The 26,237-nt window shown below is 46.2% G+C and overlaps 1 protein-coding gene across 2 annotated transcripts; it reads left to right on the top strand.

Annotated features, from left to right (window-relative positions):
* Positions 1–10,636: 10,636 nt before the first annotated feature.
* Positions 10,637–25,464, top strand: TSR2 (TSR2 ribosome maturation factor). 2 transcript variants are annotated; one of them, XM_083158709.1, is made up of 5 exons: positions 10,637–10,802; positions 18,314–18,404; positions 19,677–19,768; positions 23,868–24,044; positions 25,048–25,464. In XM_083158709.1, exons 1-5 carry the CDS (start codon positions 10,722–10,724, stop codon positions 25,189–25,191), a joined length of 585 nt encoding a protein of 194 aa, XP_083014835.1. In that variant the 5' UTR covers positions 10,637–10,721; the 3' UTR covers positions 25,192–25,464. The 2 variants fall into 2 exon arrangements, with proteins under 2 accessions (XP_083014835.1, XP_083014836.1); XM_083158710.1 differs by having other exon boundaries at positions 23,868–24,036; positions 25,049–25,463.
* Positions 25,465–26,237: the final 773 nt, after the last annotated feature.

Below are 26,237 nucleotides of genomic sequence, written 5' to 3'. Positions count from 1 at the left end.
TAACCTCTTTTATTTTAATATTATGTTATTTACGTTTTTTACTATTTCTGCAGGGGCAGCGAAACGCATTGGCCAGTGGTACACCCATCCAGCTGCCTTCTACTATCCTTTCCAGTACAAGCCTGCCAGCAGCATTTTAAGCTTGGGAAATCTATCAGAATTGCTTCCATCACTTTTAATTACAGGATTCCAGGACCGGCATCATTCATTTTGTGGAGGAATGCCACCTCTGTAATTATTGCCAAGTCATGATCCCATATCCACAACCTTTCCAACATCTATTTGTGGAATAACTCCATTTACCACCCATTGGAGGCAATACAGTGAGGAAGCATTTCACCCCACTGTTTCCCATTTGCAATTGGGATCACAATCCTTTTGGGCCCAAAAGAGGAGAGGACACATCTGGATCAAGGTGACTCTTGGGACTCTACACAATATACACAAATCCCGCAGCACCTTTTTTTCCCTGTATATGCACATTTTATGCTTTTTGAGCTACATGGCTTTATATATACTATCCCTCCCCCTTTTTTTAAAGGAAAGGAATTCCTTCATTTCAAAATAAAAATACTTGTTTTTATATTCAGTATAACACCTGTTATTATTGGATAGCGCAACCACTCTTTCTTTTTTTCCCTTGAGTAGAATGTGTTTGCTTTGCGGTGTACATATATTACACTTTGCTGGACATATAAGCATGCATCCAGACCAGAACTGTTTTTGGCCCATTTATTTTAATTAAGAAGTCCAGTTGTAAAGGATTGGCTATTAAAGCCATACGAGAGGCTTTTCTATTCAATTCATCAACTAATATATATTTTTGGTACTTGTGTCCTAGCACGGCGCCCAATTGGCATATGTACCCTAGCATAGCGAAATCGCATTGCATGTCCCGTTTTAGTGTTGTGCGATGCAATCTCAGTAGTTAATATGGTGTAGGACGTTAGGCAGTTAGCGTAGCTGTGCTGTCAGAATAAGCGTAGGCTGCGCAAATAGCGTAGTCAGTCAGAACTAGAGCAGTGGTCCCGCTCTCCCTAATTCAAGTCAATTGTTAACACATGTTGTCATTACTGTGTCAGATGTATGATATGACAGGTGTGAATGTGTTCCTAAAACACCCCCACTATCCACGCCTACGTCGGCGTGGAGTTAATTTTATATAGTGTGGAGAGTGCAGCGAGCCCGAAGCGTAGTGAGCGGACGCAGAATACATGAAAAGTAAACTACGTCCCCTCGCCACGCTTCGTGCTCGGTGGCTCACTGCGCTCGTCACACTATATAAAATCAACTCCACGCCGACGTGGATAGTGGGGGTATGAAAAGGTCGGGAGGACGCGTTCCGCGTGCGCTCGCCATGCTTCGGGGTGGGGTGGAGTGGATAGTGGGGGGGGGGTGCAAAAAAAAATGCAAAAAAAATGGCATTGGTGCTTTCAAAATGAAGCACCCATCATTGCTGGCCATACAATGAAATATTGCATCGGATCGCATGGTGTGTATTGTGCCGTGCGATCCCATGCGATATTTAATTGTATAAGATTGTACAAGATTTTTCTCCCTTTCGATAATAAGTCAGTTTAGACTGACATTTATTCCGACCGCTATCCACCGAATTTGGGGCGTCCGCTGAGGTCATGTGATGTCAGCAGCCCGCCCCAAGCAGGCATCGCCATTGCTGTGTTCATATGGGAATGCCCAGGCCTCCCTTCCCAGAGTGGATGGCTCGGCGAGTGTGAAACTGAACAAATCCACTTGCTCCCGGGTTTGCATAATGGCGTATATGCAATCCCCAACATCAGGGACAGGGCCAAATTCGGACCCAAAGAAACAGGTCTGATTCGACCCTAAAGAAAGTGTTCAGTGATGGAGTCTTGACAAATTTGCAGCAATGCAGAGTTGTGCATATACATAAAAACGCATGCTCACTCTCCTTGAGTTGCCCCAAAATCTGTCCTGTAACCACGGCTACCATCGCCTCATGAAGTGGGCAGGACAAGGTGAATACCGTATTTACTAAGCATTGCTTCACTGCGGTGCCACCACCTATAACACACAGCCGGGAACCTTGGAAACACATCCCAGGAGAAGTGCGATAGTACCTTCCATAGGAAATCCTGCAGTGTCCCTTGGCCCAACCCCACAATGCTGTGATGTGTGGAGACCTCAAAAAATCTAAAAATACTATGCATAACGTCATGAAAAAGGGGTGTCAAACACTGAAAAGGATTTCCCCTCCTGAACAACTGACTCCCCAAATAAAACATATGTAACTGCAGGGTACCCCCATATAACACATCCAGAAAACTGAGCCCCACATCTCCCTCTCTCAGGGGTCTCAGTTAGCAGCCATGTTACTCTGTGTAACTGCTGCACCGCCACAAGCCTCGCTCCTGCCAAGCCGAGTTTTTCATCCACATTGCCTCCTAAGCCAGTGTATCCTGTTATTCCTCATGGTCCTGGCACAGGGCCTGATTTATTACAAGGAAAAATGTTTGAAATGTTATACTGATCGCGCTCCAGATCAGCTGGGGATCCAAACACAAAATAGGTGACCCTACACCAGAAAGTTAAACAAACAAAGGTAGTGTGTCAAAGACACACACAATAGTGTCCAGATCTCCTGCGCTCTGTATGTTGAATAAAGATAAGATGGCTCCCGCCTTCCTTTATATGGTGAGAGATACTTCCTCTGTCTCAATAGATTTCCTCCACCATGTATACAGAGAAACTACCTTTCACCACAGGTATATAGGGAGGATACCGTACATCCCTTATAGGGGATATGCGTCTCCTCTTCTCCGTATGCAAAGGACAGCAGTCAACGTTGGAAACAGTTTCCCTTCACCACAGTGAAAAAGAGAAGATACCGTACATCCCTATCTGGGGATATGAGTCTCCTCTTCTCCGCACAGTAAAGATAGCAATCAGCGTTGGGTGGTGGATTTTCCAAATTCACCAATCACAAATCCGTATCCGGAAGTGTAACATATATGGGAGACAAAGTATGGCCATATAGTGTAACACTATTTTATTCAGTGCAAACATACATAGATATGGAATGACAGGTAATGCTATAAAAACATGTATATAAAATAACAGGAAAACCGCAGTGGGAGCGGACAATTACCAGAAGTTGAGGAGAACTGGTTGGAATAAGTTCTCATATGTGCTCGAAATTTAAAAGTCCCGGAAACTCTCAAAGGTGGCACAGCAAAACTCTGCAAAACAGTAGGTCCCACGGGTATCCTGGTGAGTGATCCGACGCGTTTCTACCGGTACTACGGTCTTTCTCAAGTATGTGTCGGCCTGATTTATGTTTGTATAGGTGCACATACACTAGGCGATACACATGGGATTTGGTTATTTGTTTATGCGATTGCCGTGATCATGTGCATTAAAAGCATCCAATTCACATGTATTTGACAGCAGGTCCAATGCGATGCACAGTCCCGTGTGCATCGCACTGGAGCCTGCGGGTCACACCGGCTGCAAAAGGAATGCATACAATATATTGCATTTGGTCCTGCCACCCAGAAAGGACCGGGTGGCTCAAGGGGGAAACACGGGCGACTTCTCCCCTCATACTTGGCTACTCTCCCACAGGCATAAGCGTGTTATGGGAGTGTCACAGGTGTGGCAGTGAATGCAGTTCCACAGCCCCAGAGGGGTATCAGAAGGAGAGACTGCATTTACCATAGGCTGGGGAAAGTGTTACACCAATAACCAGTAATATGAAGTGGAGCTCCTGACACTAGAGCCAGGAACAGGTAAGGTACAAGTTGTACTGGCAATGAGCAGGTGCAACTGATGAGGTTTAATAGGATGGCTTGAATCATGTGGGAACTATGGCCCTTATTCAGATCTGATTGCAGTACAAATTTGTTCTCAAAATGGGCAAAACCATGTGCACTGCAGGTGGGGCAGATGTAACATGTATAGAGAGAGTTAGATTTGGGTGGGGTGTGTTGAAACTGAAATCTAACTTGCAGTGTAAAAATAATGCAGCCAGTATTTACCCTGCACAGAAACAAAATAACTCACACAAATCTAAAGCTGTGTACACATGCTTCGATTTGTGGCTATTTTCGATTCGATTTTGCTTATAGAAACAAAATCGAATCCACTTCGAATGTTTTTTTGGACACTTGCGACCTGCATTCGATTTGATGCGTGCTCCTGTTTTCTCAAAATCTAACAGAAAAATCTACTGTGCAGCCAAGGAAATATTGAATTCGATCCAGTAAATCGAATGTGTACAATGTACCATGAATGTAAATCGGATTCGATATCTAATGAAAAAGTACAGATCTAATGCCAAATTGAATGGCAAGATCTAATGCCAGATCTAATAGAAAATGGAATCTTACCTCAAATCTAAAACAAAACGAAGTGTGTGTACATAGCTTAACTCTCTCTATACATGTTACATCTGCCCCACCTGCAGTGCACATGGTTTTGCCCATTTTGAGAACAAATTTGTACTGTGATCCAATATAAATAAGGGCCTATATCCTTGTCATTGGCCAACCTGGAGTCAGCTGATCAATTCAGTATGGAGGTACCGATGTTGCCCCGACTTCAGAAGAAATGGCAACACTCAGATACTTGCTCATCCCAGCATTCCAATAGTTCCTGTTCTGACCAGTGGATGTGCCAACCGAAGAAATGACAGCGCCACATATGGAAAGAGGGACCCAGAGCCCATTGTGTGCCATTCAGGTGTTGCAGTGGAACAACAGTTAGGTATGTAGACCAGTAATTCATGTGCAGTATGCCGAACATCGATGTGCTTCGAGCCATGCTTTATCCTTAAAAACAACTGTGAAAAAACCTTCTTGACCATTCCATGTGTTTACCATTGCTATGTTGATCTTGTGCTTGTGTTGACCATCTGTCAGTATCAACCTTATCCATGGCAACCTATTGACTGACGACCAATCACCTGGATCTCGTTTGTCTATTCTTTAATTCATTATTTGCAAATATTGGGGCAGATGTATTAAGCCTTAACAAGAGATAAATGCAAGGGTGATAAGGAGAGATAAACGTCCAGCCAATCAGCTCCTACCTGACTTTTTGGCAGTTAGCAGGTGATTGGCTGGATGTTTATCTGTCTTTATCACCCTTGCATTTATCTCTTGTTAAGGCTTAATACATCTGCCCCAATATTTCTATGGGTCTGTAAAAGATGAGACTTTAAAAGCCCTTCTAATTGAGGTAACCATTTGTGATGACAGCTGCTACAGAAGAATGCCTCGGTTTGCTTTAACTGGTCGGACCACTGTCATCTCTGCTATGTGAAAACACTTACAGCATGTTCTAAGGAATTGGTATTTCACCTGAAGCAGAGGTAAAGTTATCCAAACCGGTCAGGGCCGGTTGGGGGCAAAGCAACGGACAATAAAGTTGTTGAATAAAAAAAGACTGGTTAAAAAAAAAAAGTGAGATATATTTTTGCATTAAGTAACACTGGTTTATTTTCTTTGGTTGAACAAGAAGCGATTGTACCAACCAACCAAAGACTAGTCCAGCATTGGAAATGTCAACTGAAACCTGAACTTCTTGTTGTATGAGGGGGGGGGTTAGTCCAAAAATACATTATGCAATAGGCAAAACAGGTATTACTGATCCTATACTGATAAACACACCTGACAGTGAAATACAATTTAAAATCTATTCTGTTACTGTAAGAAACAGACCTCACTACAAGAACACTACAAGAACAGACCCATTGTCCTTTTCTAAGAACTTCAAAAGCCCCAGGCATCTCCTAACCGGGGCCTCAATATTTTAGTTTCTCCAAGAAAATCTCAGAAACTGAAACAACCAATACCCGGGCATTCTTTTGCAGGTAATGGCATAGAAGCCGGCTCACTAGGTGGTGTGGGGGCTTAGGCATGCCCAATATTAGTGTTACCACTTTTCATGCCATATTTCAGTCACATAGTTGAACACTCCTAGTCACTTTACAAATCTGACCCCCAGGGCAACTGCTTGCTTCAGGGGACTTTCCAGCATGAACACTTAATTACATGTTCAGTTTTGAAAAAGCTGTGCTGTATGACAGTGAAACGCGTAAGAAGTTGGAGGCTCATCATCTTGCCACTGCCATCTTGCACTGTACCATTGCACTTTATTTCATCCGGACCAGTTGGCGCTGTGACAATTATTCACAGTCACCAAATTATCAACAAGTGGGACTCTGTTCAACTTACCACCACCTAGGAGGCTAAAGCTGCAATGCCATCTTAAGATTGGATCAATACCCCAGGTGGACGTTATTGGTAACTATACCATCTCTATACAGAGTGTTCATCAGACTCGCACATTTTACAAGAATCCCCCATACTATAACAGGCGACACTAATAGGAACGGATGACTTTTATATACTAACATTTACAGATGCCAGTGGCCTCACGTTGTTGTTTTTAACAAGAATGATCTTATTTCAAGTGCATAATAAAATATTTACTATGTTATTACTCATTGGTATATTAGTGCTACTTTTCTTTTCTTGACTTGATTGGGATAGCAGCTACCAGCAGCGGCTCCTGTCTAGTTGTAAGGGGGTGGCTGCCGCTGACCGCATCCCGGCACCTGTACAACATGCGCAGTATAGACCTTGGTAATGCTCATGCGCATACCCTAGGTTCTATAGGCTGCTTTGGCTGATGTAGCCCGGAAGGAGGGAACACCTCCAAATGGGGCTGCCTCGGGTGACTGGCAGGATGGATTTCCAATAGGAAATCTACAGTGACAGACTTTACCTGGCGGTAGTTCAAGGAAAGTCATGAGCAATACCGTATAATTTTCAGGGTCTGCGGGCCATTCCCCCAGGTCCTCTCTCCCTGAGCAGATGCTGTGCGCATACACATGTGAGGGTGGCGGTGGAGAGGCGCCACACTGGGGAGGATGCCTCCCGCATACCTTCCGTTAGGCGGCGTGTGCTGCGGCAGCGTGTGCCCTGCCTGGAGGAACTTGCATCCTTTTGAATCAGCGCTCGTGGCTGGGTGGCCAATCAGAAGAGGCCATGGCGAGCTATTCAGGGATTTCCACATCATAGCTCCGCCCCCTCTCGGCATCTTATAATAGACAATGTGGAGCGGGGAGCTCAGTTCATCGGCAGCGAGGGTGCAGTGAAGAGCTGAAGAAGCAGCAAAGCCAGAAGCGGCGGAGATGGTGGCTGGCCATTGAGGACTGCAGCGGTTGGCGGGATCAAGAAGGAAGACAGTGGCTAAGCGTTGAGGACTGCGGCAGCTGGCGGGATCAAGAAAGAAGGCATGGCTGGCAACATCTACTTGGCTGAAGACCGGAGAGGCAAACAGCCATGGGAAGCAAAAGAGCTTATCGAAGCTCACCGCTGTTCCCTCTTCCTACAATACGGGTAGGCACTGGGCCACCTCCACTTACCTTTATCCCTCCCTAGACCACCCAGGGCGCTAGGCCTGTGGGTGTGAATCAGGCCCTTCCGGCCTGTGCTGCATCATTCAGGCCCGTGCTCTGTTCCAGGCTCTGCCTGCACCCTGCTATAGGCTCCCTCCAGCCTGTGCCTACAGTCAGGCCTCTGGCCTGTGCCCACAGTCAGGCCCCCAACCTGTGCCCACAGTCAGGCCCCCGGCATGTGCTCACAGTCAGGCCTCTGGCCTGTGCCATCCACCAGGCTTTAGGCCTGTACCATTATTCAGGCTTTAGGCCTGTGCCATCATTTAAGCCTCAGGCTTGTGCTCTCAGCTAGGCCTCAGGCCTGAGTCCCCATACAGGACCCAGGCCGGTGCTTTCACTCAGGCCTCCAGCTTGTGCTCTTATTGTGGGCCTGTTGGCCATTTTAGGCCTGTCGGCCATTTTAGGGCTCCTAAGGTCTGCATCCACACTTGTAGGTTTATGGTTCAATCTGATAAAGGGAAGTACGCACTCCTGAAGGGTCCTGGTCGCAGGAACAGTGGAGTAAGGAAAAAAAGGAATGGTAGTTTCCTCCTTCATAGCAAGGAAGTCATGGTATCAAGGTAGTTTTCCCCCCCACAGATTTTCACACAGGGATAGACGGCGGTCAACCCAGGAATTGTGTCCACCCTAAAGGTAATCCACACACGGTTGCGCATGTGTTACATCACAGGAAATCAGCTACACACACACACACACACACACACACACACACACACACACACACACACACACACCTGTTTAATTTGGTAAAGGTGTTCTCTTGCTGTTGTATGATTGTCCCTTGAATGTTCTGATGTTAGTTTAGACTGTTAGCATTGTTGTGTCAGCCTTGTGTGAGAGCCTCAATTAACACCTTCGTGCAAGAGTGCGAGTAGGGGAAGTTTAGATGGCTGAGGTCTTGTGCCGATGATGATTTTCACCAAACCGGTGAAGATTGCAGCTACCTGTGGGTTCCCACGGCACTCCCCCATATAACAGTTGTGGTTCAAGGGTTTTATTTCCTTTCTTTTGCAGTCGTACCCACAGTGCTTGGCGTGTCTCTAAGGGTGATCCAATCCGTGTCAGGCGGCTCTCGTGCATCGTCAGTATTGCCTATCAGTGTAAATCAATTTCCTGCACTTTCACACACACAACATTTATTCACCACTTTAAAAAATTGGAACAGTTTGAAGTTATGTATGCTGGTCCAATGATCATAATAAACTTATTGGCGGTAGTTTGATGCCTTTGGACATGTGCAGCAGCTCCATTCTGTGGTTTATACTGCATCTTTTGGTCACTGGCCAGGCTGGGAAGAGGGGGTTTTATCCAAGCAAATGCTTTGCCTATGAGGGGGGCCCACACTGCACTGCATGCTGCACCAATATACAATATTTAGCTGGCGTTGTATACAATATTTAGCTGGCGTTGGTCTGCTGGCTACACGGAATCACTGCAATAATGTTGCCGGTGGCATGTTCAGAGCCTCATGCTCCAACCAGAAAGTGGCGGATGGACATTTCTTGATCCTTCCCGTACAGTTCTGTAAGCATCTATATGATATTGTCTATAGATGAATCATCAGACAGAGAGCTGATTTAACCAATCACAAAACAGTTGGAGGCTAATGGTTCTGACAACTGCACCAGAGAAAGGTAGTTTAATACTCAAGGGATATCATTGCTGTAATCCAGGGATATGCACAGCTCAGAGCACATGTGTTGAATCAGATATGATTGGGGGCCTTTATATGCACAGCTCAGAGCACATGTGTTGAATCAGATATGATTGGGGGCCTGTATATGCACAGCTCAGAGCACATGTGTTGAATCAGATATGATTGGGGGCCTGTGCGCAATCTCCGCCCCTCACGCCGGCACATGGGCAGTGATAATTCTACCAATGGGATTTCTCTTTTATGCATGCACATATGGACACAGGTCATGTTCCCACTGATTCTTTTAGCGGCCACAATTATATTCAATGAGTGCGGTTGTGAGGTGCGGCCTCTCTTTGACTCAGAGAGTAAGGTGCGCCCTACACCCCATTATAGAATTGACAGTACTTGTGTAGTTTCCGGGCGCCACGCTATGCTATTAGGGTAGGCCAACGGCAGCCCAGCGTAGTCTGCGTAGTGTCCCCGCGGCAGCCCTGTGTAGTCAGCGTAGTGTCCCCATTTTCCTGGGACGCACTAGCGTCTCATACACAAGTGCGTCTCAGTAATTTGTGCGGCAGGGTACGGCAACCCTGCCCGTGTCCAGTTCAGGGTGACGGTCAGGGTTAGGGGTTCTGTCGCATGTGTGTCTTGTGCACAAAGGGGGAGTGCGGCACAAGTGCGTCTCATGCAAAGTAAAGGACACATTTGCCAGTGCTCCATGTTACATACTGGCAAATGCCTCCATTTCAAACCCCACTATCCATGTCAGCCTGAAGCGTGACGAGCACAGCGAGCCCCGCAAGGGGATGTGGAAAACGAGCCTGAAGCGTGCCGAGCGGACGTGGAATACATGTCGCCACGCTTGGGGCTCGGTGGCTCGCTGCGCTGGCCACACTTTATAAAATCAACTCCACGCCGATGTGGATATTGGGGGTATGAACAGGTCGGGAGGACGTGTACCGTGTGTGCGCGCCATGCTTCGGGCTGATGTGGATAGTGCGGGTGTTTCAGGAACATATTCACAATGTAATAAGCGGTGACACAACGCTGACTGACTACGCTAACTGCATATGCTCCGGTTAGCCACGAAAGTACACACTGTCGCAGACACAAGCTGACTACGCTGGCTGCGGGAACACGACACTGATGCTGACAGGGACACTGACTACGGGAACACGATGCTGATGCTGACAGGGACACTACGCTGACTACACAAGTGGCGCCGTGAAACTACACAAGTACCTTATTTACATACAAAATTCTGCTATTTTTTTATTATTATTATTAATAATATTAATAATAAAATTAATAATAATAATAATAATAATAAAATATTAGCTGTTTTGTAATGGAAACTGATGCAGAATTAAGTAGAGTTGGCCTTATTGGTAAAGAATGCACCTCACAGCCAATTTTGTTACCATGCAGTGTGAAACTGGATTTATTTGTGAACCTATCTCCATGGAAACATGCAGCCAACTTGGCAAATCTACCTCGCTCGCTGTGAAGAAGGCTCAGCTCGAATAGGCATTCGATTATATAGTCTGATCAGTGAGTGGAGCTCGGCGATCAACCTCCTCAGCTGGTCACGGTCACGTGGGCTCAGGCTGCGCTGTTGTGGCTGCGGACTGGTGAAGAAAGATGGCGGCGCACAGCTCGGATTCACGTGGTCTGTTTTATGAGGCGGTCCAGGCGGTGCTGGGAAGCTGGCCGGTGCTGCAGGTGACCATTAACTGTGGGACTGCTCATTTAGGTAATCATGCAGTTTAGAGTTCTAACTTATTCCAACATAATATATTGTTAGCATTGTTGGGGTATATATATATATATATATATATATATATATATATATATATATATATATATATATATATATATATATATTATATACTGCATATGTACACTTTAAACTACATGATTATCGTTAACTTGGTATTGCATCGTTCCAGTCAGTGCTATTAATTTTGCCCTGGTGCATATCTGCCCTGCACTCCCTCCTCTTGTACTTGCTGTCATTGTGTCACTTGCAGGATTAGGCAGATGTAAATTTGGGCAATGTTGGCAAATAAACTTCCTGTGTCCCTAGCAATACATCTATTGCTTACAGACGTCAATTGGGGAATGGGTGAAAATCGGACTGGACCCTGGAATGCTGGACAGGCTCTAGTCATCAAACTTTGTCACTCAGGAGCTTGTAGTGTCCAGTCTGGGGGTGGGTGGGTGACCAGCTTCTGGTGACTGAAGACAAATCCCATACATCTTGCACTTCCAAGTTGGCAGTGTTGATGTTGGTACTCTTTACCTAGAACGGCGCCCGCGATTGGCATCGCAGGCGTCGGGGGTAAAAAAAATCGCGGCCATCGCATGCACATAAAAAACGGGTGCGACGCGATGCCCGCGATTTTCCCATAGGGATCAATGTTAAAAGTGAGATTGGACGCGATTTTAGTGTTAAATGCCTCAATGCCCGCGATTTTTACATAGGAAACAATGTTAAATGGGCCACAGAGCCCTAAAAGTCCCCCTGAAGTCTTAAATGGCCCCCACAATTTTTAACGCCACCCCACGATCAATGTGAACCCAAAGCGTGGCGAGCGGCGGCGGTAGGCGTCCTCCGACCTTTTCATACCCCCACTATCCACGTCGGCGTGGAGTTGAGAACAGAATAGTGTGGCGAGCCCGAAGCGTGGCGAGCGCACGCGGATACCTGTGAAGCCCGCGAAGGGACGCGTTTACCTATGAAGGTATCCGCGTCCCCTTGCGGGGCTCACTGCGCTCGCCACGCTTCGGGCTCGGTGGCTCGCTGCGCTCGCCACACTATTATATTCTCAACTCCACGCCGACGTGGATAGTGGGGGTATGAAAAGGTCGGAGGACGCGTACCGCCGCCCCTCGCGTGCTCGCTGCGCTCGCCACGCTTCGGGTTGACGTTGATCGTGGGGTGGCGTTAACAATAGTGGGGGCCATTTCAGACTTTAGGGTGACTATTTGGGCTCTGTGGCCCATTTAACATTGTTTCCTATGGAAAAATCGCAGGCATTGAACACTAAAATCGCGTCCAATCTCACTTTTAACATTGATCCCTATGGGAAATCGCGGCCATCGCATAGCACCCGTTTTTTAGTGCATACGATGGGCGCCGTTCTAGGTAAAGAGTACCTTGATGTTAAATACACAGGGACATACTAAAAGGCACAATTCATCGCTACTAATGCAAAGTGACAAATTGCATGTGAATCACCCTAATGCAGGCATGTCCAAACTATGGCCCTCCAGCTGTTGTGAAACTACACATCACAGCATGCCTTGCCATAGTTTTAGCATTCCCGAATAGCTAAACTGTGGCAAGGCATGATGGGACTTGTAGTTTCACAACAGCTGGAGGGCCATAGTTTAGACATGCCTGCCTTAATGGCTAACCTTGACACTCCAGATGTTTTTAAACTACACATCCCAGCATGCTCTGCTTCAGTTTTGCTATATTGTCCATGCTAAATCTGATGCAGAGCATGCTGGGATGTGTAGTTCAACAGCTGGAGTGTCAAGGTTAGCCATCATTGGTCACTATGCTCCCAGTCTCTGGCACTGAGATGCAACACGGCGTGTATGATTAATTCCTCTTCAAGGTAAGAGAGAGCAGGGAAGTAGACCAGCAAAGTGAGGCGATGGGACGTTGCAGGGAAGTAGTGAAATGTTTGGGGTGGAGGCTGATGAGACATGACAAGATATCTGTGGAGGAATAATAGGGTGCTGACAAATACTTGACAGGTGTAGGGGCCATTGCATCTTTCAAAACCTTCCTTCCTGGGGTGTCGCTCTCTGCTGTGTTGCTTCTAGCACAAGTTGTTCTTCCATTCTGGGTCGATTGGCCGTTCAATTGTATAGGTGTGTACGCTGTCCCGATTCCTTCTGTGCGATCGATAAACGTCCAAAAACGGTCTTGTCCGTCCATTCTCGGTTGGTCGAAGGTTCAGTGCTGTTTAATATTCATCCGACCGGACGGGCCCATATCGGAACAAAAGTGCAATGTGTACGCACGTTCGATCGATATGCTGGCCATTCTTGCGGTTATACTGGCAAAATCGAGAGAGAGTGTACAATCTTTTTCTTGCGACTGTTTGGACGGGAGTAGATCGGACGTCGCAAGTAAAATTGTACAGGTGTGTATGCGTGTATCGGCTGTTGTTTGTGGACGGTCGGTCGGTGTATGGTCGATCGAACGCTCACAAGAAAACAGGGATTGTATAGATGTGTACCCAGTTTAAGTATCACACCTCCAAACTGTCCTGATTTTTGGGGATTATAACTGGCATTTAGGATGTGTGTCCTGCTCATTCCTCTCGGCAGAGCTGCCTGTAGAGGGAGCTGTTTATACCGAATGCTGAGCAAAATGTCATGCGGAAAGGGATTTGGCTAGGGGAATGCGTAGCTATGATGCTGTTATCATCATGGACATTCTTATAGCAGTATAAGCAGAAACGTGCTGACGCTTCATCCTAGGTACCTTCTATTTGGATCCAGAAGGTCTTTGGAGATGACCTTATTCATTTCCGTGTGTTTAATGTGCATTGAATGGAGCCACAATGTAACAGTGCAGGTTGATTTGAGGACATTGAAAACAATGGATGGAGCACCTACTATGTGCCACCAAGGTACCCCTGAAACACAGGGCCGGATTCAGGCTTGTTTGCTAGGCTGCATATGTTCGCTCAGCATTGAATGGTAAGCCTATACTTACCTTTATCCGGTACGGAGGTAGCCAAAAAGGGGGCGGGTGCTGATGTCATGTGACGTCAGCTACCCGAAACCTGCAGGCATCACCATGCCCCCATCTGCAGGGGAACGCCTATGTTTTTATGGGAACACCCATAAAACCCTGGGAGTTCCCCCCTGCCCGTCCCTCCTGGAGCGAACCTCTCACACTCGCCAAAGCCGTTCGCTCCCGGGGTTTGCACATGTTCCAAATTCAGACCATCTGGAAAGTGGCCAAATTCAGACCTGAGCGATCAGGTCTGAATCGGTTCCATATTTCCATGTTGGTAGAGTACATGCATGGAATACTGTACTGGCTGCTGCTTGTGCACAGAGCTGTCACCGTGTTATCAGATTCGTTTCCCCAGGAAGAGGACAAAGTTTCATTTTAAAATGTAAACAGCTGCTATATTTGGTTGGATACTTCTTTAAGCCTCTTGCTTAATAGAAACAATGCAGTAGTTATCGAATATGTATTTGAAGTGTAATTTTTATTGTATAGTTTATATTGCACATTCATGAAGCAGCCTTTTACAGATGCAATTAATCCGGAATAAAGAGCACAGTTTTGTGTCCGTAATAAGGAAAAGGGAATTCTGCTCTGATGACTCAGAATCCGCTTTATTGGCCAGGTGCACTTTTGTATACAGCAGCCAGCCAGGTAGGTAACAGACAGCTGCAGCTCGCATCCCCATAATAAACTATGGGGGATGCTGCTGGCGGCAGTGCAGGATGGCTCGCAGCAGGGATCAGAGATTCCTGCTGTGGACCCTCCTACATACATGCGCAACGGAATCTGCTGCGCTCTATAAGAAACTAAATAAATGGGTGTTTTCGGGTATTGCTTGTCACAATGGCTCTCATTCTAGTCTCTTCGGTCCCCAGCGTGCTTGCCCTGGGGACTGATGTTGAAGCACTGCACATATTTGCTTATGCGCATGTGCAGGGATTTTGTGCAGGCGCCTTTGGAGAATTGCATAGTATGTAGGCGGGCAGGGGGGGCGTTCACATGCGCACAAAAATGCTGCGGGCACCTGCCTTCCGGGGGTGGGTTGCTGACGTCACAGGATGTCAGCTGCCTGCCCAGTTCTGGGACCTGGACACCACAAGTCTAAGTCAGCCCAGACTGATGGTCGTCGACCATGGAATGATTTTGTCCCAACGCACTACCCTGTGAATGGTTGTTTAAAACACTCTGGCGGATATTTTCGCAAGACGACGGGATGGGCATTCGCACAACCGGCAGGCGGCGTTAGAAGGCTCGATAAGCAGCGAAATACCGCAGCTTAGCGAGCCTACCAGAATGACTTCTTCTGTGCTGTTCTGCATCTGATTGAAATCTCCCCACTGACACTACGGGAACAATTCCAGTTGAAGGGTGCGAATTGCTGTTGCCGTGATGTGTAAACACCAGCAATACTAATGCATCTTAGTCTTCACCTGTGGATATCAAACTGAATCAGGCAGAAGTATTCACCAGCAACTGAATTGCTCCCATTACCTACAAACTTTGATTTTTTTTTTTCCATGAAACCATTTGTTTATATACATTTTTTTGTTTGTTAGTCTTGTATTTTGGTATCATTATAGTCCAGGGGTGGAGGGCCGCTTATTGCCCGCCCCTGTTATAGTCCCACTATACCAGTGGTTCTCAACCTCGGTCCTCAGGACCCCTAAACAGTGCTCATTTTCCAGGTCACCCGGCAGGTGCACTCATTGGTTACTGACACATTTTAAAAGATCCACAGGTGGAGCTAATTATGTCACCTGTGATTGTGTGTGGAGACCTGGAAACGTGCACGGTTGGGGATTCTAAGGACCGAGGTTTAGAACCACTATAGTGTTAGAGGGCATATGGTCATTAGGTTGACATGCGTTGGGTTGACCACTGAAAGTAGACAGTCCATAGGTCAACACGTGAAATAGGTTGACATGGGTAAGGTCGACGGGGTCTGACTGTCGACACAAGCATTAGTTTGACAATGGGAAGGTCAACAAGAGTTTTCAGCGAGCCATGCGAGGGGACGCGGTACAGTCTTAGACAACGTCCATGACTGTGTGGAAAAAAAGGCAAAAAAAGAAAGTCCTCATGAATTTTTTTTATTTTTTTGTTTTGAGGTCACTGTCTGGAGACCATCTCATACCTTTTACGGAATTTGCAATACACACAGTGGCTGTGGCTCTCTACCATTTGTTATCAATGATGTCAGCTGTTTCCTGCAGAATGGGGAAAGTAGAAGCTGGTTTAGCAAACAGCAGCAGCCTGAAAGCAAGAAACCTGTTTATAACCAAACCTCGCCATATATCCAGAATCCCTATAAAGTCCTGGAACTAAGGGAGGGAAATAGATGCAGAATGGCAAGAGAAAAGGCTGGCCAATCAGCATGTGGGAGCGTTCCCATGAGAGCGCTGGGTGTTCTCGTGCTAATGCGGCTGTGACGGACATGCGGGGGGTGGGCAACTGACATCACCTGATGTCAGCTGCCCGCCCACTTCCTCCCGACTGTACACTCATATGTAAGGATGCTCAGAGCGACCTTCCATATGCGTGCACCTTCCGCATCTTTCTATGGTCTGGTGGAAAGATGTGGGAGGGTCCCAGTCGCCTGCGAATGGATAGTTATGTAAAACATCCATTCGCAGCTAGTGCGCATGTACGCGCATTGCGAATGGTCAGGCGTCGTACCACCATTCGCAAGGCGGAATCTGGTTCACTCCTAAGTATGGGAATTTGCATCCAAGCGAATGAACCAGAATAACCCCCATTGTGTAGTGCAGGCATGTCCAACGTTGGCCCTCCAGATGTTGTGAAACTACATTGTGTAGTGCAGGCATGTGCAACGTTGGCCCTCCAGATGTTGTGAAACTACATATCCCAGCATGCTTTGCCACAGTTTTGCTATTAGAGAATGCTAAAACTATTGCAAAGCATGCTGGGATGTGTAGTTTCAAAACATCTGGAGGGCCAACTTTGGACATGCCTGGTGTAGTGTGTGTATTGGACATGACTGACTGCAAACAGAGGAAATGCAGGAGGGGCAAAGACTAGTGGGGCCTACACACGGGGAGATGCGGCTGAGCAATGCTAGATCGCTCAGCACACAGCAATGTGTCCGCACTGTGTGCTGAGCGATCTGTCAGGGCCAGTGGTCTCTGCTGGCGATGAAGTAGATTTAACCAGCATCCTGGACATTAATCGCCAGGCAATAGTGACGTGCATCACTATCGCTGTGGCCCCTACACACGGAGCAATGTAGGAGCATTTTCTCAGCAGTCTAGTCAGATCGCTGAGAAAACGCCCTGAAGTCGCCGCGTGTGTGGCCCCATTGTGACTAATGTTTTATAATTGGTTGAATAAATTGTACATTCTCTTCACCCACTAAATCTGTGCTTTGAAAACCCGATGCAGAGAGACAATCACTACTGACTGTTATTGAATTTATAAATATTTAAAGATGGAATTACGCTGTATAGATCACCTCTACTCATCCATAACATGCAGTTTTCGTGCTGTTAAGCATCTTTAATAATACATCAGATGCAGAGCGGTGGTAGTTTCGAACACCCCCAATGCTTCTTGGGATCCAGCCACCTACAGTATCTGATATATAAGTATAAGGTTCAGCAGCGGACAAACCTGATGTATTCAGCTGCCATTTATTGCCTGTGACAGCCTTTTTACAACGGACATTGGCCCTTATTCAGATCGCCTCGCTCGGAAGCGTGCACGGGCCGAAGCGAATGTACCAAACCCCGCCTAGCGAATGGATCGTCCGCGCCGCCAATTTGCGCGCTGAATTCGGCCGCTCGGCATGTGAACGGATGTTTTATATGAACTTCCATTCACAAACTTGTGGGAACCCCCCCCATCATTCGATGGTCGCCGACCATCGAATGATGTGGAAATCACTCACCCATGCACTAGTGATCAGGACCACTTGTACATATGGGCAGGAAGCTGACATCCAGTTAAGTCAGCTGTCCGCCCCCCCCCCCCCCCGCATGCACGTCACGTCTGCTTTTCCATATGCACGCCCTGCGTTTTCATGGTAACGCCCATGAAATGCAGGGAGTGCGCGTATGGTAATGATCCTGGTCAGGCCGCAACGCCAATCTCCACCCCCTGCTCGGAAGGCCAGGAGCAAGCACTCAGCGACTGGACTTCTCACCGAGTTCGCTCGCTCCCTGCATACAGACATGCGCAGAAATGGTTCTATGCACAACATCGGTACGCTGCCTGAATTCACGTCCGAGGGAAGCGATCTGAAAACAGTCTGATTGTTTTGCCTTAAGCTGGGTACACACTGGGCGAAATATCATTAAAGATATGAAGGATATTGACATTGTTAATGATAAATATATTCTAGGTATGCAGGAACACGTTTGACAGCATATTTATACTGGATGCGCAAAGTTACTAAACTACTTTCCGTAGAACTGCAAAATCTAACCACTGATCAGTATGTTTTCTATGTTCGCAGATAGCCGTGGAGAACGGATTCGGGGGTCTTTATGGCCAGGAGAAGGCAGGATGGATGGTTGGAGCTGTGGATCAATATTTCCATACCAATTGTAAGCGTCTTTATAATTCATGAAAGTAATAAATTATCCGCATTGCGGTGATTGCATGCGAATGGCTATCCCTACTTAATTGGAAAAGTTACTGTTTCTGCGGTTGCCATTCATATGGTTGCCCTTGAGGGTCATTCCATGGGCCAGATGCACTAAGCTTCAAAAGTGCTAACATGGAGAATCATAGACAACCAACCAATCAGCTCCTGTCTGACATTTTTCAAAATACAGTCTGTGACATGGCAGGTAGGAGCTGATTGGCTGGCTGTTTATCACTCTCCATTTTATCACTTTTGAAGCTTAGTGAATTTAACCAATGGGTGCCAGATGCCAAGTGCTGATACTCAGCGGCTTTGAACCCGAAAAGTAAAACTGGGCGTGTTAGGCATTTAATATTGCTGCTGTTTTACAATTTGGGGTCAGAAGCTGCTGTTTAGTAAATAGTCACATGTGCTGGGAGAGATTGACACCTGAAGATGCTTTCCAGTGATATCATTAGTATGCGTCACAATAAAAAAAAAAAAAAAAAAGTATAACTTTATCTATTTATTTTCATAGAGGAACATCATTTATTTATATGTGTGTCCGATTTATCGTATTGTTTTGTTCATTCTGCTTGTACAGTAAGGTGCTACAGACCCCTCGTGTCACCGCATAAATAAAGAATAAAATCTCTCCTTAACATTTAAATATATAATTGCAAATTGAGAGCTCTTGGCGGCACAAAATGTGCAGAATCGTAATCCCATTTATGCTGGGACATTTGCATTTCTTGTATTTATCCTCTGAACTAGGTGTCAATTATGTCCCAATTCTACAACCCTGATAGTGCTCATTCTAACACCCTGCATCTTTCAAAATCTTTGCAGTTCCTCTTTACTGCCTGGGGTTGTCGCTGTCTGCTGTGGTGCTTCTAGGTCCGGTCTGCATATCATTGCTGAAGTACAGACCACACTGTGCTAGAATCACCTCAGCAGAGAGCAATACCACAGGCTGGGAAGAGGAACTGCTCGGGTTTTGAAAGGTGCAGGGTGCGAGAATAACCACTACACTGACATTATTAATGTGACTGAGATTGTAACCCTATTTGCCAGTGCAACACCGTTTCTGCATCTGCAGATCTCTGGTAATTTTTTACATTCACTGTATATTTTTGTAAATGTAAAAAAAGTCCTAAATACTTTATTTCATACATATTTACCATTGACCTACCTTCACCTGGTGTGGGCTGTGTATTCTGCCGTTTTCATTTACAGTTTTTCTCGTTTACAGCGGAGTTGGAGCAGTACGAGGTGGAGGAGACACTACAGGGGATAATGAATGATGAGTTTGATACCGTAGTGGAGGACGGGAGTTTGCCGTTGGTGAGAACATTTTCTGGTTCACTTCTAATCCGCTCTAATTATTTAATGGTTGACCTAACATTAGAGATGTGTGCGGACCCATGTTTTGGTTTGGTATTAGATTTCTTTCAAATTGATAAGAACAGCTAGATACCGTGGGGTACAGTAAATGTAATAAGGTCCGAGTTGCTGGAGGTTTGGGATTCCGTACAAGAATTGGCCCTACTTTTAAATCTGAAATCTTTTACAAGGCCAGTTAGGTATTGCCAGTTTAAAAATACGACATTCTCAGAGGAAATCTCAATTGTCCAGAAACTTGGACCCCATTACGTTTATTTACCCCTGTGTCATTTTTATCATCAGTAAAATTTCCTGTTTGAAATAGGGCCTTAAATCACAAGGGAGGTACTTGCATGACATCCAAAATGGTCGGTTTGGGACCAAACCGAGAATCCAATCCTCTCTGCACCCTTTGCTTTTTAAATAGTAGCAAACCTCTCTGCTCTACTTAACATACTCGAATGAAGCACCGTTTATTCGGATTTAGAACAGGAAATTATGCGATCCAGTCCAGGAGCCTTCTCAGTACACTTTGGGGGGTATACAGTAAGGTGCGAAGAAACATCAGGAGTGAAAAACTGATTTTTTTTTTTTTTTTTTCCCTGATGTTCCTCTGATCATTTTTCAGGGCTGTCAGAGTTGTCCTGAAGACGCACAGGCTTAGTGAAACCTGTGTGGTTTTTTTTACTGTCCACAGCGCTGTTTTCGCATGGAAACGGGTATGCTTTTGGGGATTAGGTTTTACTTGCCTGAGGCAAATGAAACACAATCCCTGATAAATCATGGTTTGATCCAGCTGATCAGGGCAGATTGGATAGCTTTCGGTGAAGCAAATACCTGCGGGCAACTGGATTCTGTCCTTTGTCTGTATAGAACATTTCACAAGGGTAACTGCCCTTGTTGCAGTCAGCCTTCTCCTGTTAGTCTGTCCCAATTTTGGGGGTGAGGGTAGCATGCAGTGACTTGTCTGCTCCTGTGATGATCTCCATAAGGACAGGGAAAGCGCCATAACGGAAGGGGGAGAAGCAGAAATCCATAAGGTACCAATACACTATGCGACTTCTCCCCTTGGAGCAGTCGCATCCAGTCCACTCTCTATCCGCCCAGGATCGCATGCTGGTCCAACCCGGAGATCTTACACGCAGCTCATATGATCTCTGGCGCATCGGATCGGATGTCACACGTGCTATTTGGACCAATTTCACCTGGTTACAGATGTGTTCATTTTAAATCCCTGTAAACTTATGCATGAAGACTGGTGAAATGAACTTCACATAATTCTTTTATCATTTACTCCAATTTAATGATACATAAGCAGTGCTCTCACAGAGCAGGAGGCAGGAACCCACCACCCTCCCCCTTACATTGTCCATTCCGGGGGCGCAGGGTTACTTACAGCGTGTAGACAAAGGGGTGTAGATCCGCACAGACTAGAAAATTATTTATACATTTTTTGAAACCAACTAATAAAAACTACTTTGGGAGAAAATTTCTGGTAGTTGTGAGGTTGGCGGTGCGCCCAGCGTTTAGGATCAATGCTTATACACTGGGGTTTTTTTGTCAGGAAAAGACTGACAAAGAAAGAAAAAACGCTTTTTTGGGCGCACTCCTTTTTAAATTTAAATGGATTCAATGATTGTTTTAAAACATAACTTGTATTAGAGACTTTTAGTTAAAATAGATGGCACATTGTGGTGGAAAAAGTAATTTTAAATTGGTTTAAAATGTAGTGTGATCCTTAAACTATAATTGTCAACGAATAGTAATTATTGTATCACACATTAATTTATCATTTATGCACTGTGTTATCAAAGGTACAATTTACCAGTGATCATAGGCAGACAAATGATTCAGTTCCCTTTAAGAATCTATACAATCTTGTGCTGGTATTGCACAATAGGTATACCAAAGATGGTTTACCATGCAAAAAGCCTCTGACGTAAATTGTCTCTAATGAAAAACTCACTCTGGCAGTCATATGTACAGAAATGGACTTGAAGTAGCGGATCACCTCCCTTGTGCTTATATTGCCACATCTGGTCTTCCCCAGGGGTCTCCCACCTAGGTACTGTCCCGGCCCTCCACTGCTTGGCTTCCAAGTTCGGGGAGGGTTTGGGCAATCCAGTTCAACAGCTGCCAGTTCCCCCTTCGGTATCACTGAAGCTCGAGGTTGATCTCAGTCGAACCCAAATCGCTGAGCCTTCAATCTGATACCAGGCTAGATCCATATGGATTAATTGGTTCCAGGGAAATTGAGGTTAAACCGTTTTTTTTTTTTCATTTCTTAAATGTAATTTCATGACTGTTTATGTTCTTTGAGGGCAGATTTCTCTAGAACCAAACAGCTCAGTTTCACGGGACCAAAATCATTAGAAGCCAACTCAAAAGTTCTTCAATATGATACTGGTCTCATGTAAATGAGTAAGTTGGTTCCGAAGATATAGCTGGTTGGTTAAAGGGGGGTAGGGAGAGGGGAGTGGTTGTCTCTCCCCCTCACACCAGAAAATGCAGGGACTAGGCTGGTGTATAAGGGGTCAGCCTGGGAATGTCCCTGCATGATCCTGGGACCATATTCCCGGGTAAATCCCTGCATTTTCTGTTGTGAAAGGGGTATTATCTCAAACAGCCGTGACCTGCAGTGCTCTGAATACAGCCGGGCAGCCCCCTGCTCTCTGCCCAGCTGTCAATGACTGTCTCCCCTGCAGCTTCCGCTCCAATTCTTCTCCCCGCTTTCACCTCAGCCCGCCCCCCCCCCCCCCCTTTAATCATGTGGTACCGGCGCCCGGCGTGCTCCCCCGACGTCACGCACAACAACAGCGCGCACAATATTTCAAATGTCCACTCGGCTAGAGGGGACACCAGGAGGGGAGTGGTAGCGTGCTCTGCGCTCTGCTCCTCTCCCCATAGAAGCAGCTGCACCGCTCTCCATCTCTACCTGCAGCAGCGAAGGCTCATATAAAAATTTACAGTAAGTGGCACTTTTGGGGGAATTGCTTAAGGGACGCTACAAGTGGTGGTATGTGGGGGCATTACGCATAATGTGTGGCTTAATGTGTAAGGGGCATTACGGTGTGCAGCATCATGTGTAATGGGTACTATGGTGCGCGGCATCATGAGTAATGGGTACTATGGTGTGCGGCATCATGTGTAATGGGTACTATGGTGTGCGGCATCATGTTTAATGGGTACTATGGTGCGCGGCATCATGTGTAATGGGTACTATGGTGCGCGGCATCATGTGTAATGGGTACTATGGTGCGCGGCATCATGTGTAATGGGTACTATGGTGCGCGGCATCATGTGTAATGGGTACTATGGTGCGCGGCATCATGTGTAATGGGTACTATGGTGTGCGGCATCATGTGTAATGGGTACTATGGTGCCATCAAGCAAGAACCCGTAGGTAAGCAGCACTTATGTGGCAAATATGTAATGGGCATTATGGTTTGTTATATAGTATGTAATGGGCATCATGATGTGTGGCACAATGTGTAATTGGCATTACGGTGTGTGGCCTTATGTGTAATGGGTATTACGGAGTTTGCTAAAATGTGTAATGGGCATTACTGTGTATGGTCTAAAGTTTAATACCACACCCCTTTTTGTGATGCCACGCCTCCTTCCCATGAGGCCGCGCCCACTTTTTGCCGCGCGACTGCGCCGCGCAAAGGTCCCCCTACTCTTGTGTCTAGATCTGGGACCACTCATTACCATAATTCTAGATTCGCCTATGCAAGCACACACATGGATTTATACTAGGAATCTACCTGTCAGTTTGCGGAGTGGTGGAGGAAACCAGAGACAACACCCATACAGACTCCACATCTATAGGGCTTTAGTTGGGAATTGAACTCCAGACCTCAGTGACGTGAGGCAGCAGCTAGCGTTAAGCGTGTCCTGTACCATGAGACTGTATGTAGCTACAGGCTGGCAGGAGCAAGGCATAGCAACAGTGGTGTCAAATCAAACTGGCGCACGTCTCTGTAACCCCAACATCTAGTAATGCTGCCATGACCACCCATAACCAGCCTGACATATTCCCAACCCCCCCCCCATGCAGATTTCCCAGCAGCTCTGCACGTTCTACTCCCAGTGTCGGCAGGGAGACACGGCACGGGTGAAGGAGAAGATTGCACAACTTTCCCAGAAGAAGTACAATGTGAAAGCCAACGTGCAGCAAGTGAAAGCCGATGAGGACAGCGATGATGATGATGAAGAGGAGGAGGAGGAGGAGGAGGTAAGGGTCTATCATGGAACAAAGAGCTCTTATAGCCACTGTATAAGGTAAAATAACATGAGCTTCAGTGGTTGACCCAATGCATGTAGACCTAAATGGGGTCGACCATACCCCCCCAAATTCCTGGCATCACCAGATTGTAGTCACAAACTTATTATATGTGCTCAGATACCCCTCTGAAATAAACATGGACATGTGCTATTATTTAACATCCATGTTTCATCGTTATGAACATTTATATAGCGTTGGGAAATGATGTAAACATTCACATCAGGGGAAATGCAGACAGGGGGGGGGGGGGTTTCCTATGGTGTAAATTTTTCGCCTAGGTTGAAAATCTGCACTTTTTTGCCTCAATTTGATTAAATGAAAGTACCTATTCTTCACCTAGGCCCCAAAAAACGGTACTGGTGAAAAACACGTGGATCAGACATTTTCAGGGGAAATTGTGGGCATTTTTCGCCACCGTGCCTCCCTAACGCCCCCATGCATGCGTACTGCCATCCTGCCTGTATCACCACCACTTGCGTATCACCATTTGCCTGCGTACCACCCCATCTGCCTAACACCACTGCGATACGATCACAGTTTTCATTAACGACCCCATTTTACCCAAGCCGGCTTCCTCTGCCACAATCCCTCCCCATGCACCTGTTTGCGCCATGTACTGTACGGTGTATAAAAGATTTTGCACCTTTGGGAAAACCATCTTGAGCTGTGGGGGTGGAGGCAGCTTGTGCAGGCAGAGTTGGGGGAGGCCAGGATGGGCCTTAAATCAGAATTGTGTAGAAACTAAACTGCCTTTTCCATTTATGTCCCAAAATATTAGCATGTGCCCCCCCCCCTTTCACATTGGTGACTCTATAAAGCCTGCACTCTTATTGGCTCTACCATGCCATGTGGGAGCCAAAAGCCAATAAGATGGCATTTTTGAGATCCAAGTAAATCTGAACCCGGCCATCTCTAGGTCAGATAAGCCCTAAGCTTCTTATGTTTCCCACAGGCAATGGACTGTGAGACAAGCACACACACTGCTTCCACACCAACCGCATCTACTGCCTCCAGCGGGGCAGAGGCTGGCGGGCAGAGCAGAGATCCTGAGGAGGTGGAACAGAACTGGACTGTGGTGCGGAGGAAAAAGAAGTGATCTGAGTATAGCCACAGCCTAAGAGGAAGCAGAACACAGTGGTGCGGCTTTATCTTGGATACTGGATACAAGCCGGTTTTACAAGTGTGACAAGGATGGCGGCACCGGACTCTGAACATTTCCCCAAAGCCTTTGTGCCGGAGCCACCAAATCATGAATTGTCCTTTGAGTATAGCAGAGTGAAATATTAACGTGGGACATGTTCCTTATTTTAATCCTGTTTGGGGCACATGGTTTTGTTTTTTAACCCCAAAGGTCCTTTGCCCTAATTTATGAAAAAAAAAAAAAACATTGGGATAATTTTCCTTTTTAATTTGAATTCCTGTTCCTGTGTCCTTCTCTCCTGTTTTTGATAAGAACATCTTTTGGTTCCAAAAATGTATGTCCATATCGAGACACGTTGTATGGCAATGACGGTTGATATAGGTGCCACTCAGGTCTTGTACAGTATATCGATGCGGAGACGGACTTTCCCGGTCACATAAGCGGAGAGAATGGCTCATAAAATGAAAAGGGAGGTGGTTAGTGTGTCTGGAAATATTTTCTTGTGGATAGACACGGGTATATAATTCATTCTGATCATGGTAACGGTTCACCCCACATAACTGTATCTTCACCCCACGTCTTCCTTGCTTTCCACTGATCTGTAGTTTGGTGATGGTCCATGTGCCTCTGCCAATCTCTTGGCATCCAGCGTCTGTATGCATACAAGGGCAGAAGCCTCTGCACAGTAATAATTATTATTTTTAATCAAAGAGACTTTACATGTGCCAGTGGGCTGTTCTTTTTCCCAGAGATGACTCACAAGGGGGGGAATTAATTCCCGAATCAGACTGTCAGGAAGTTCCCGACAGTCCGATTCGCGTCCGTTTCATTCAACTGTAATTTAATACATATAATGTATCGCATGTTATCCTAGCTTGTCCTCCGGGATCATATATTTATAGTGCAGGCTTTGCCATCTCTGATCTGATGCGGTTGAGAATTCCTGCCATAGTCAAACATTCAGCAGCCACTGATATCCTGAAATGTGTTAGCCGGCCTGG

This window comes from Crinia signifera, chromosome 9 (genome assembly GCF_055691185.1).
Source record: "Crinia signifera chromosome 9, ASM5569118v1, whole genome shotgun sequence".
Lineage (NCBI taxonomy): Eukaryota > Metazoa > Chordata > Amphibia > Anura > Myobatrachidae > Crinia > Crinia signifera.
Note: the sequence above shows the minus strand (reverse complement) of the source record. Positions and strands in the feature narration are given on the sequence as shown.